The following is a 13,699-nucleotide window of genomic DNA, read 5'->3' as shown; positions in this document are numbered from 1 at the left end:
GCAGAGGTATTCTAGGAATTGTTGTGTCCTCTCTGCTATCATAATATAGAGAATGCATCCCCCCCTCCCGAAAAAAGAAAAAATGGAAATCTATTTTTCTGACAAAAATGGATGGAGAATTTTCAGGCCTTACAAGCATGAAAGGCTGTGTAGACAGTTTGAGGTAGTCTTCCTTAGTTGGTGTATGATTCTTATCTATGTAAGAAATAACATTATTTCCCACATCTCCAAATCTAAGGCATTTTGAGAAGAATGTAAAACTTTTGACAGGAAAAATGCTGAAAATATGTTAAACCAAGATTATGTAAAATAGGCCTAGGAAATCACTGTTAAATACATCTCTGAAAGTTTAACTTCTAATTTCTTTTTTAAAAAGGAGTAATATTAGTAATATTAATAATAACCATTACTATTTGTTAATCACATATCATTAACTTAGCCTGGCTAAAATCTCTGAGCATGTATTCCATCTGTAGCACACTTACAGGCCACATGACCAGAGGGTAAGTGTATTTTCTATGTTAATTTCTCAGTCCACAAAGCGAGGATGTGAGAAGCTGCAAAAAACAATGTTGACAATTTAGCAAGCAAAGAGAATGGCACTAGAAACAAGATAATGTAGCATTAAAAGGACTGCAAAGATTCTCATCACCTATCTTCATAATGTCTTCAAATTCACAGGGAGATGGAGAATTATTCTAATGTGTTTATCTAGTCTGTAACCTGCAAGCAAATAGATCCAGTTTTTCAATCTATTTCATATATGGCAGGACTGGCTACATAATTCACTCTTTGAAATGAAAATGCAGGCTTCTTGTTCTAAAATTAGTAGGATTTCAGACGTCATCAGCAGAGCAGAAACCAAACATGGGGACAGTGTGTGACTGCACAGACCACACGGCCATGAAGTTGGCCTTGAAAAATGGTTGGAGTGTCAAATATCACTTGTCATTTAGGAGTTCTTTCTTAAACATGGAGGTGTGACTATATGGTGCCTGCATTAGAGATTACATGCATACTTGTTACATCCTAGCTTTAGGTAAGTAATACGGTTGTAACAAAGCCCTCCTCCCTAATACACCCTTCATGCGTGTTCCATCCTGTGGCATGGCTCATGGTGTAGAGGACCCTCTCTCCTGTCGTAGAGGACCCTCATTCCTGTCAGGGCTTCCTCAGGACATCCTCTCACAAGAGTGAGGGGATGTAACGACAGTCCCTTCCTCAGCGACTCTTTATTTGATGCCAGCTCTGTAATCCTTTGATGTTCCAGAAGCTTCCATCTCTACTATCGTTGGCTCTTCTCCATGTTTTTATGGTTCTATTATATGCTTCACTTAGAGTTACAGAAACCAAATAATACAAGTCTTAGACAGAAAATTTAGAAAAGAATACAAACTTATTGGAAGAGATTCACCTGTACATCTGATGTATCTTGAACCCGACAGCATGAATAGCCCAGCCCTGTGTTACCTGATTGGTGTGGTTGCCTAGACTCCTGGGACTAATCCAGAGCTTCAGAATGGACTTCAGAAATGTACACATCCGAATTCTTAAAGAGATTCCATGATAACAGAATATGCTTTAAAAAAAAAACACAAAACATTGATGGCGGGTAGGAGATTAGAAAATCATCTGAAAATTTATTCCCAGACCAAAAACTGGACAGTTTTTGCATAATACTAGTGATAAATTTATGTTTCATACACAATACTTTTTTGTGGACATGGATTATAAATAAATAGAAAGTTCTGGGTTACTGGTCAGATGTACATCTATAGAAAAATGATTATTCAGAAAGCCTAAAATCTGAGCCAGTCTCTTTTCTAAAGAGTTACAGGATATATTCTTCTCATCATAAGTGGCTTAAAATTATTGACTATTAAAATTAAATATTATCATCTCCCATGAAAACCTCACAGAACTGTAAGGTTATGATTAGGCAAGACTGGCCTTTACCACTTCAGAGACATAGTAAGAACTGTTTGCTGTGTGTGTGTGTGTCTATATAATATACAGCAAAATGCAGATCAAATCCAACGTATGAGAATTCTTTTCCAAATGTAGACAGTTTATACTCAAAAGTAAAAAGCTAGCAAAAGCCATAGAACTAGAAATCTATTATGTTTGAATGTTCTTATTTAAATTCACTTCTCTCCCAGTTATTTCATTCTTGTAAAAACTATGTTTAATAATTGAGGTATTTGGAAATTACCTTTGCCCCCTGCATTTCTTTGCAAACTTTGTGATGATTTTTGCTTTGGAGAAGTGTTATATATAGGATCACTTGTAAAGAGACAATTAGACGTGTGAAAAATAAGTGAGTAACTTTGACTACCACACTTCTCCCCTGATAATTCTGTTTTCTTTCAAATAACGCTGCTGAGCAAAACCATGAGAAGTTGAGGTGGCTGTGTTTTCTTTGCTGATTAGTTGAGATGTTATGGACCTCTCTCCATCATAATACATGTGCAAGGGTCCAAACTCACTCACACATATTGATTTTGGAAGGAAAATGAGAGATGAATAGAAATTAAAAATTAAAACTGAATGAGTACGAAATTTTGCTAGAACTTCACTAATATTTGATCTATATGAAATGCACCATTAGTCAAATATTCAAGATTGTCAATGCTCAATGTATAAAAAAGTATTACAAGTAAAGATGATTAACATCAAAGAAAAAAAGGAAGGTGGGGGGTGGAGGGGGAGGGAGGGGGAGAGAGAGAAAGAGAGAGAAAGAGAAAGAGGTGTAAGTCCCAGAACTCTTAGACAAAGATTGTTATGCTAGGTAACAGCGTGTCTTACTGAGGTCAGTACTCAATGTCTTATATATTAGAGTTAAGGGAGGTATTGAAGAACAGACATGAAATGTTCATAGAATCATTATGGCTCTAAGAAGAATATTTATGTCTCAGACAATTATCAATGAACCAAATGGGTATATGACTATGTTTCTTTTGATTGTCATTGTGATGTTTCAGAGATTAACTATAAGCAGTGTGTAGATAACCGAAAGAGTTCAATGAAGGGGTTACTTAGAGAGACCTTGTATTGCTGTGCTTGTAGCAACAGTGTCCGGTATAGTGTATTAGAATAAGTGGTTGTTAAAACAACAGCAATAACAACAAATGGCCTACTCAAAGAAGTATAATTTAAATGCTTAAAATACTGATATATTGTTGGGGTGTGTGTGTGTATATATATGTGTATGTATTTGATAGCTACTGCTTAGAACTAAATAACAATAAGGTTGCTTAAGATGGTGTGAGTGTTACTCAGCTTGGAATCTTGAGAACCAGTAACGTATTGTTTAAGTTATTCTTAAACTATTGAAAGATTTTCTCATCTCTTCCCCACTCCTAGAATATTTACGGAACTGTAGAATATTGTGAAGAATAGGGCAGGCCTGATATAGTATAATGTAGGCTTGTAACTTATACTTAGGGCTGAAATATAACACACACAGACCATTTTTACATGTGTCCATTGAAGAATCAGCATTTAAACAATTTAAATTGGCAGCTTTTAAAAAAAATTTTATAAATTTGGAGGATATAAAAACATGTTTATGCTGAACATGAGGGAAAAAAAACATCCCAGCTTGTTTACAATTATGTTCTCCCAAAGAATCATCCTTTATCAAACAGCCCAGTTTTGCCCCTGAGAAGTCCATGATACCAGAGTTCCTGTTCCTCACATCTGAGTCATTGGGGATTTAAATTCTGACTTAAACTCTAAAAGTTAGAATCTGTTTAATAAAATGATTAGACATTTTTCAAACGAAGTCGATAAAAGGGTTCCAGGTAGGTAGGCAAGACGTCTTCATTGGAAATGATGGAAGTACAAGAAATGATTAAGTAGGATTCTAGACTCCTTCTGGTATCTAATTAGCAAAGATGGCCTCATATTGCTAGTTTCGAGATCTGTATAGGGCAATATTGAATACATAGGTTTTCATTTGACATAATCTCTATGTGCATATACTAAGTATATTATATTAAGTATATAATGTCATTTAATATATTTACATATAGCATAAACTAAATTCTATCCCATAAAGATACTTACTATTGCCTAATCTATTTATGTAATAATTAAATAGTTATTAATATAAACCCACTAATTTAGTGTAGCAGTGATTATTGAGTCAAGCTTTCCTACCAAGCAACATGAAGTTCTGAAATCAATTTTTCATACCTCTGAAGTCTTAAAGGCTATCCATATTAAATGCAATTGGTTCGAAAGAAACAATACAACACATCAATATTTTTAGTGTCTTGATTTCCATTAACACAATCATTCTCATCTATAGTACTTTTTCTCAGACCTTTAGATACAGCATGAAGTCATCCAGCAGCATAGTTTGGAATGGTGTTTTGTTTATTTAACATAAATAACTCTCATTCTTTTTATTTATGGAATAGTTATTTTGCTGGAAAAGAGGTAGTAGCTGGAAGAGAGTTAGGGACCATAGCTGAAAGGTTTGTGGTGATTTCACATCACTGGGAATTAAGTTGTTGGAGAGGGTGAAAGAGAAAAAGAGAGGTTCATTGTCATATACTTGTACAGGCCACTGCCCATTCTTCTAGAGGAGTGTATTTTATTTATTATAAGCTGGTATTTCTTGAACCATACATTTCCGTAAAATCTAAAGATAATCCTCTCTCTCCGCTCTTCCACATTACAGCGTTTTCTGTGTTTGTGATATTGTATATAATTATTATATCCCTTTGGCCTTTACTATGCATTGCAATTATTAAAAGGAAAAAAACCAAACAAAAGGCAACAACTCAAGAGCTATTTTCTACCTATATCAGTGTTCTTCGCTAGTATAAATGCAGTGATTCATGATGCATTTTACTGGGATTTGAAATTTTACAGGAGTCATCAAGACCGCCCTTCCAAACATGGATAGAGAGGCTAAAGACCAGTATTTGCTTGTTATTCAGGCAAAGGATATGGTTGGTCAAAACGGAGGACTCTCTGGAACCACGTCGGTCACCGTGACCCTAACTGATGTCAACGACAACCCGCCTCGCTTTCCTCGAAGTAAGCTGTTGTGTTGCGCGCTGCAAGCACATTAGTTTTCCTTGCCAGATTATAAAAATGTCTTTAAAAAGGAGTTTTTCCAAATACTTCTCAAACAAATAATTATCTTAACTACATTCTCCCCCAGTTTTATCAGAGGCATGATTTTTAATTCGGTAATATGGAATAATAAGGGTATTGAAAATAAATAGAAGTAATTATATCTTTGTATTACTTCTATCTTAAATATAATATGCTTTTTCTTTTGTTCACACTTTGGATACTAGACAGCTATGAAGTTTGTTTACGCATTAATCTTTTTATTCAAAGACATGCTACTCTTTACATTCTGTAAGTTATGAGGTTGTTGCCAATTAGTAACATTGAAATACGCTTCGAGAATTCTCTACGCTAAAAATATTGCTTTATTTTTAAAGATAAAAAAGAGTCCTGAACTTCACTTTTCATTCCACACTTTTTTTTAACCAGTTCATGTACCTTGAACATTCCTACTGCTACCTACCACATCTTTTTTATGCAAACGCTCAGCATTTCAAAAGAAATCAATCCAAAGAACCGGAAAACCGCATGCCCTCAATTTAGTTTCTTTGACCAAAGTGGTTTTTGTTTTAAACAAGTAAGAGGAAAAAAACAATTTCCTTAGGTAGAGCTGTCCTGATTGTAAAAAAGCATTTCATCTCACTCTCTTTTAGTTGCCTTTTTTTCTGCTTTTTTGTAAATGTGTGTGGTATTTCTTTAGAATACTCAAGAAAATAAGGAAATCATACAGACTACAATGTTTTCAAATGCTTGTCTGATAGAAATAGGGAACTGAGCTCCCTTATGAACAGATCTTAAAGCTAATAATGTGAAACAAGGACACTTTCTCTGCAAATACGAGTGCCACCACATTTTCCTTCAAATGCTGCTTCTTTAGATGTTTTATTTTTATTTTACATATTTTTAATATTTACATTGTTGTACAACAGACATTTCAATACCTCCTGGCAAAATAAATTACACTAACTTTAGCATTAAAAAAAAAAAAGAAAAAAGAACCTATCCTTAATTGTGTCCTTGATGGCTTACAATGGGGAGGAGAGGAGGATTGAAGAATAAACAAAACGAAACAATTAATGCGATTATATTTGGCTGATAATAGAATTAGCTGTTTCTCTTTAACTACAATGATAAGAATTGACACTTAGAATTTTTGTGGTTTCAGTTGTCATGGTTTGATAAGATAGAGCACGGATTTTCTAGCTTACTAGATACTCCCCTACTTATTAAAGTGAAGGAAGCCAAAAATATGTCATTATGTTTTTCATTTTGGCTGGGATTTTTCTCTACCATTTAGTTACTATTCTAACCTTGAAATTTTTGGATTTTCCTAAGGACACTTGTAGATATGTGAAAGGGTCGCTCAAAAATAGTAAGTATGTGTTGTAATCATTTTTTAAAATCAGTAACAATTTATAAAATGTAGAAAATTGCAAAAGCAATCATTCTTAGCCTAGAATGTGGTCCCTTCATATGGATACATTTTCCTTTCTCTGTTCCAAAGAGAATCCTTTCTTTTCTCTTCATAAGAAAGTGCAAATGCACCACTGTTAGAAGCCAAAAGGAAATGGAAAAAGGTGGAGGAAGCAGGAAAAAGTAGATGATTAGAGGAAAATGGTGAAGGGGTGTTTCCTAGTTTCAAAGGGGAAGGGGTGTTTCCTAGTTTCAAAGGGATGGTTGGTGTACTTCATCTGCCTCCCAAACTGGCTTTTTAAAATTTTTATTTATTTATTTATTTTTTGGGGCAGGGGTGTAGGGGGAAGTTGAGGGATGGTGAAGAGTTTTTACAAAAGAAAGTTTAAAAAAGTTACTATTCCTTTTTTGCTTCTCTTTCCTCCTGTTCAAATAACATTGCCTCTGCTCTTGTACCATTGTGCCGCAAATCAGTTCTACATCCAACTCACACAAATAATTCTTATCCTCAGTAAATTTATGAGCTAAAAGAAGACTAATATTGACTTTCATCAGCTTCCTTGTCCAGTTTTCTGAAACTTTTGCAGCAAAAGATACTATTATGGAAATTCCAACATTGAGTAATCAGAACTATTTAGGCTTGGTTTTTGCCCATTTGAGGCCTAAGCTATACTATTTTAATTTCTTAATATTCAATATTTATATTAATTGCATTTTAATTCTTTATAGTCAATACTCAATGTTAAGTCTATTTATAATTATTTGAAATTTATCTTTACTATTAAAAGTAGCATATTTCTCAGCAGTAGAAAATACCGGAATGGAGCATCTCCTCATGCCTTTCCCCAGGCCATCTGTTTCTGCTGTTACTTATTGATTATTATCTAATTATTTCCATGAAATTTCTTGAGGCTGCATGAAATTTGTCATTTGCCTCTTATTGCTTTGTTATCTTCTTTATCAAAAAATAAAAACAAACTAAGCAAAGATGGTGCAAAATAGCCAAATAATTAAATTTTTATTGGTTAGTTTGGTGTAAGGTTTTGTTCATTTATTGTTTTTAATTTCACAGGGTCGTACCAGTATAACGTCCCAGAATCATTGCCGGTGGCTTCCGTTGTGGCCAGAATTAAAGCTGCCGATGCAGATATAGGAGCTAATGCTGAAATGGAATACAAAATTGTGGATGGTGATGGATTCGGGATTTTCAAGATTTCTGTTGACAAAGATACACAGGAAGGAATCATTACTATACAGAAGGTAATATTTATTTTTGTTTCCTGCGAAGGTAATATCATAGAGATTATTGAGAAACCTTGTCTGCTCTGATGGAAGAATGTGTTAGACACACTGAATGGTTTTATGGGACCACTGTTATTTTTAATTTTAGGAAAAAATGCTGTGCATTTATTTTTACATGTCGGGATTGTAGAGAAAATTGAGTAATGTGTAACTGATACACTCTATCAGTTCTATTCTCTGAGCAAACCCACAGCTGTTATCTATAGCTCTGTAACAGAAAAGCATACTGGCAAATGTGCTGTTTTAAATGACCTGCTTGGCAAGATGAATATTCTTTTTTTTAATTAATTTTTATTGGAGTATAGTTGCTTTACAATGTTGTGTTAGTTTCTGCTGTACAGCGAAGTGAGTCAGCTATATGTATACATATATCCCCTCTTTTTTGGATTTCCTTCCCATTTAGGTCACCGCAGAGCACTGAGTAGAGTCCCCTGTGCTATACAATAGGTTCTCATTAGTTATCTATTTTATACATAGTAGTGTATATATGTCAATCCCAATCTCCCAATTCATCCCCCCCCCGAATATTCTTCTTTGTTGACTATTTTAGTAATGAAACCGTAAAATCATCCAAAAGCCTTTGTAAGCAACTAGACAAGCACTCCACATACATGAAAATAATATACATAAACTTGGAAATAGAAACTGAAATGTTGTAGACTAGCTACATTATCAGCCATTCCTTTTTAATATTTATATTAACTGAAGTATTTGAAAAATTTATACAAACAGAGCATGCAAAGTTGTGAAGCCTATCATAATCCCTTAAAAAATAAGTGCAAAAGAGATTTTAAAAAATCTTTCTAATCCAAAATAGACTATTTGCCAAATTAGCTCCCAACACTGATTAGATATGGGGGAAAATGAGCTGTTAACTCCCTTTGATTTGTATAGATGTGATCCTTGACGAATGTTAAATTAAAAAAAAAAAAAGAAGTCAAAAGGAATTGTTCCAGAATATAGTCTTAGTTTCTCAAATGTTTGAAATACTAAAAATTAAAACATATATGAAAATGCCCACACTCAAGATACTGGGATTTTATGCCAGTGTGACAATCCAGGTGTATAACTCTGTAATTAACACACCTCAATAATTAACACACATCAATAAAGAAAGTTATATTTTAGTTGTTATAAGAAAACATATGTTCGATTTCAGGCCAATGGGCAAAACATTTCTGCAGTTATTTCCAGTGGACAGCTGCTGTTTTAGCTCAGCTGGTGACAATCTGTCTAAAAAAGTTTTAATAAGTAGGCTAGGCCAACTCTTGGTAAAATGTTTTGTTTTGTTGTCTAAAATAAAAGGAATGCACTAAGGTGCAATGCTGCTCAAAGATTTCAAAGATTCATCTGAAATCAATCTGCTCATATTACAGAAGTTTTAAATATATATTGAAATTATTTTATTGAACACATATGTATATTTCATATATTATAATGAGACAGCATAAATCATTGAAGAAATATATAAATACAAATATATATGTATTTGATATGAGATATTTGATTCAGTAATAGAAAAAATTTTATACTCAATTCCTTGATATTATTTCTAGAAGTTTTAGAGAATTGTTTAAAAAAAAAGCTGTAAGAAAACTGGATAAAATGCATTTAATCTCACAGCATAAAACTCATTAAAAAAACTACAAGGTAAAAATTAATGATAACTTACAATGATATAAAAGTCACATAAATAATTATTACTACTGTTCTAGGTAGTGGTTAATATCTGCTAGGATTTATCTTGAGTAATTTAAAGGCTTCTTACTTAATTCTCAAATCTCATGAAGGTATTATTAAGTACAGTGAACATATGGAATCATTATAGAATGTCCAACAAAAGAAAAAATGGTTAAATAATTTTTGATATTTCCAAATTGTAGAATCTTGTACATCATCAAAATGATGTGGTGACGTTGTCTTAGCATATTAACTAATATGGGAAATGATTATATAAAATATTACATAAAAAAAGCAGTGTCCAAAATTTTACAGACCCTTTGTTTCAAATTTTCATTTATATAGAATAAAGATTGCACGAAAATGTTAAAATGATAACAGTAATTGTTTCTGGATCTTCACTGTTTTTCAATATATAATGTGCATTCGTTATTATAATTACAGTGTTACTATATTCATAAGAATATTATTCAATGACCAAACCAAAATATATTTCATTAACAGCACTGTATGATCTACTTTTAGTATTGATGAAAACTCTTGTCCAAATGCAGAAATATGTCACAGAGATGTCAGTCACTAGACTGAAATTTAGTGTGTTGTTGAAGCTTTCTCAGGTATTGAAAAAGACATTGTCGTCCTCTGTCTAATGAATTAAGATTCAAAAACATTCCAAATCCTATAAGCATTTAGATTAATGGATTTTTTAAATTTTTGATACTAGAGATTTCTACCCATACACAGCCAAGTGAGTGATGTTTTGTACCTAATAAATGCCCAATAATTGGTAATTAAAAATTTATCAATCTGTCATTATATGGGAAGTTAGCTAAATGTTTCAATAATTTCTTATGCTAAATATGAGATCAAAATTGTGTTATTTTCTGTTTAAATTATTGACAACGAAAAATAAGTTTTATTTTCTCCAGTGGCTTCTAATAGATGAATACTGTCTAATTTTTATTGTTTCTCCTCCTCTGTTTTCTTATATAATGTCAGTGATTGCCTTTGGATAATTAAGCACACTCAGTGTACAGGAAAATCTTGAGAGACAATGACGGTGGAAAATTTTACAATTTTACTGTTGTGGTGTAAATAACCAGTAAAATATTTAATATTTAATGAAGAGAATCTTGTTCACTTTGAACTCTATAAAGCATAGAACCAAGTCGGATAATATCTACATAGAAATAAGTGGAAATAACACCTCAGCGTTTTCTTCACGCTGAAAATCTTTAGTGTTAGCAAATGTTGCTTCACACTTTCCTCCTACCCTCTCCCTCCACACAGTTCTACATAAATAATAGATATCGAGGTAATTACGTGGTATACATCAGCCTAATTTTTATTTCCAAGCTCCCTCCACCCACAAACTCCTTTTTAAAAATTACAGTTTTGCATTTTCTGCTCATATATTCCAATGCCTAACCAACCCAACACAGAGTTCTTACTGATATTGAAATAAACAAACATAAAAAGTGGCTTCCTGGGCTTCCCAGGTGGTGCAGTGGTTGAGAATCTGCCTGCTAATGCAGGGGACACGGGTTCGAACCCTGGCCTGGGAGGATCCCACATGCCGCGGAGCAGCTGGGCCCGTGAGCCACAACTGCTGAGCCTGCGCGTCTGGAGCCTGTGCTCCGCAACAAGAGAGGCCACGATAGTGAGAGGCCCGCGCACCGCGATGAAGAGTGGCCCCCGCTTGCTGCAACTAGAGAAAGCCCTCGCACAGAAACGAAGACCCAACACAGCCAAAAATAAATTAAAAAAAAAAAAAAAAAAAAAGTGGCTTCCTTAAGAGTTAATTAAAAATAGTGGAAATGATATATTGGGTTGGCCAAAAAGTTTGTTTCGGTTTTTGTGTAACATCTCACAGAAAAACCCAAGTGAACTTTTTGGCCAACCCAATATTTACTTTGCAGTTCAAGCTTTAGTGATCAGTGAATATTTTTCACTTGAAAAACTTGCTTATGGTATTAGAGGTTAATCTAGTTTTTAGATGAAAAAGTACTGTTACTTTGTAATTTTTTAATTTTTGAGCAGTTTTTTATGAATTTTTTTTTTTTTTTTTTTAGAAATTTCATGTAATGTCTGAAACATTTATATTAACATATTTCCATACAAATAACCCAATGAAAGTTTAGTATTAGTTGTTTTGTTTGTTTTTTTATACTGCAGGTTCTTATTAGGCATCAGTTTTATACACATCAGTGTATACATGTCAATCCCAATCGCCCAATTCAGCACACCACCATCCCCACCTCACCGCAGTTTTCCCCCCTTGGTGTCCATATGTCCATTCTCTACATCTGTGTCTCAACTTCTGCCCTGCAAACTGGCTCATCTGTACCATTTTTCTAGGTTCCACATACATGCATTAATATACGATATTTGTTTTTCTCTTTCTGACTTACTTCACTCTGTATGACAGTCTCTAGATCCATCCACGTCTCAACAAATGACTCAATTTCGTTCCTTTTTATGGCTGAGTAATATTCCATTGTATATATGTACCACAACTTCTTTATCCATTCGTCTGTTGATGGGCATTTAGGTTGCTTCCATGACCTGGCTATTGTAAATAGTGCTGCAATGAACATTCGGGTGCATGTGTCTTTTTGAATTACGGTTTTCTCTGGGTATATGCCCAGTAGTGGGATTGCTGGGTCATATGGTAATTCTATTTTTAGTTTTTTAAGGAACCTCCATATTGTTCTCCATAGTGGCTGTATCAATTTACATTCCCACCAACAGTGCAAGAGGGTTCCCTTTTCTCCACACCCTCTCCAGCATTTGTTGTTTGTAGCTTTTCTGATGATGCCCATTCTAACAGGAGTGAGGTGATACCTCACTGTAGTTTTGATTTGCATTTCTCTAATAATTAGTGATGTTGAGCATCTTTTCATGTGCTTCGTGGCCATCTGTATGTCTTCTTTGGAGAAATGTCTATTTAGGTCTTCTGCCCATTTTTGGATTGGGGTGTTTGTTTCTTTGATATTGAGCTGAATGAGCTGTTTATATATTTTGGAGATTAATCCTTTGTCCGTTGATTCATTTGCAAATATTTTCTCCCATTCTGAGGGTTGTCTTTTTGTCTTGTTTATGGTTTCCTTTGCTGTGCAAAAGCTTTGAAGTTTCATTAGGTCCCACTTGTTTATTTTTGTTTTTATTTCCATTACTCTAGGAGGTGGATCAAAAAAGATCTTGCTGTGATTTATGTCAAAGAGTGTTCTTCCTATGTTTTCCTCTAAGAGTTTTATAGTGTCCAGTCTTATATTTAGGTCTCTAATCCATTTTGAGTTTATTTTTGTGTATGGTGTTAGGGAGTATTCTAATTTCATTCTTTTACAGGTAGCTGTCCAGTTTTCCCAGCACCACTTATTGAAGAGACTGTCTTTTCTCCATTGTATATCTTTGCCTCCTTTGTCATAGATTAGTTGACCATAGGTGCGTGGGTTAATCTCTGGGCTTTCTATCTTGTTCCATTGATCTATGTTTCTGTTTTTGTGCCAGTACCATATTGTCTTGATTACTGTAGCTTTGTAGTATAGTCTGAAGTCAGGGAGTCTGATTCCTCCAGCTCCATTTTTTTGCCTCAAGACTGCTTTGGCTATTCGGGGTCTTTTGTGTCTCCATACAAATTTTAAGATGATTTGTTCTAGCTCCGTAAAAAATGCCATTGGTAGGGCTTCCCTGGTGGCACAGTGGTTGAGAATCTGCCTGCCAATGCAGGGGACACGGGTTCGAGCCCTGGTCTGGGAAGATCCCACATGCCACGGAGCAACTAGGCCCGTGAGCCACAATTACTGAGCCTGTGCGTCTGGAGCCTGTGCTCCGCAACAAGAGAGAGGCCGCGATAATGAGCGGCCCGCGCACCGCGATGAAGAGTGGCCCCCGTTTGCCGCAACTAGAGAAAGCCCTCACACAGAAACGAAGACTCAACACAGCCATAAATAAATAAATAAATAAATAATTAAAAAAAAAATGCCATTGGTAATTTGATAGGGATTGCATTGAATCTGTAGATTGCTTTGGGTAGTATACTCATTTTCACAATGTTGATTCTTCCAATCCAAGAACATGGTATATCTCTCCATCTGTTGGTATCATCTTTAATTTCTTTCATCAGTGTCTTATAGTTTTCTGCATACAGGTCTTTTGTCTCCCTAGGTAGGTTTATTCCTAGGTATTTTATTCTTTTTGTTGCAATGGTAAATGG

The 13,699-nt window shown here is 34.4% G+C and overlaps 1 protein-coding gene across 1 annotated transcript in view; it reads left to right on the top strand.

Annotated features, from left to right (window-relative positions):
- CDH7 (cadherin 7) overlaps nucleotides 1-13,699 on the top strand; it is a 131,371-nt gene that overhangs the window by 62,564 nt on the left and 55,108 nt on the right. The window contains exons 5-6 of the mRNA XM_007189932.2: nucleotides 4,882-5,049; nucleotides 7,574-7,761. Of these exons, the coding sequence (XP_007189994.1) occupies nucleotides 4,882-5,049; nucleotides 7,574-7,761 (356 nt within the window). The remainder of the gene's footprint in view (nucleotides 1-4,881; nucleotides 5,050-7,573; nucleotides 7,762-13,699) is intronic.

This window comes from Balaenoptera acutorostrata, chromosome 13, assembly GCF_949987535.1.
Source record: "Balaenoptera acutorostrata chromosome 13, mBalAcu1.1, whole genome shotgun sequence".
In the NCBI taxonomy this organism is placed as follows: domain Eukaryota; kingdom Metazoa; phylum Chordata; class Mammalia; order Artiodactyla; family Balaenopteridae; genus Balaenoptera; species Balaenoptera acutorostrata.
The sequence above is the reverse complement of the archived record's forward strand: the minus strand, read 5'-3'. Positions and strand labels throughout refer to the sequence as shown.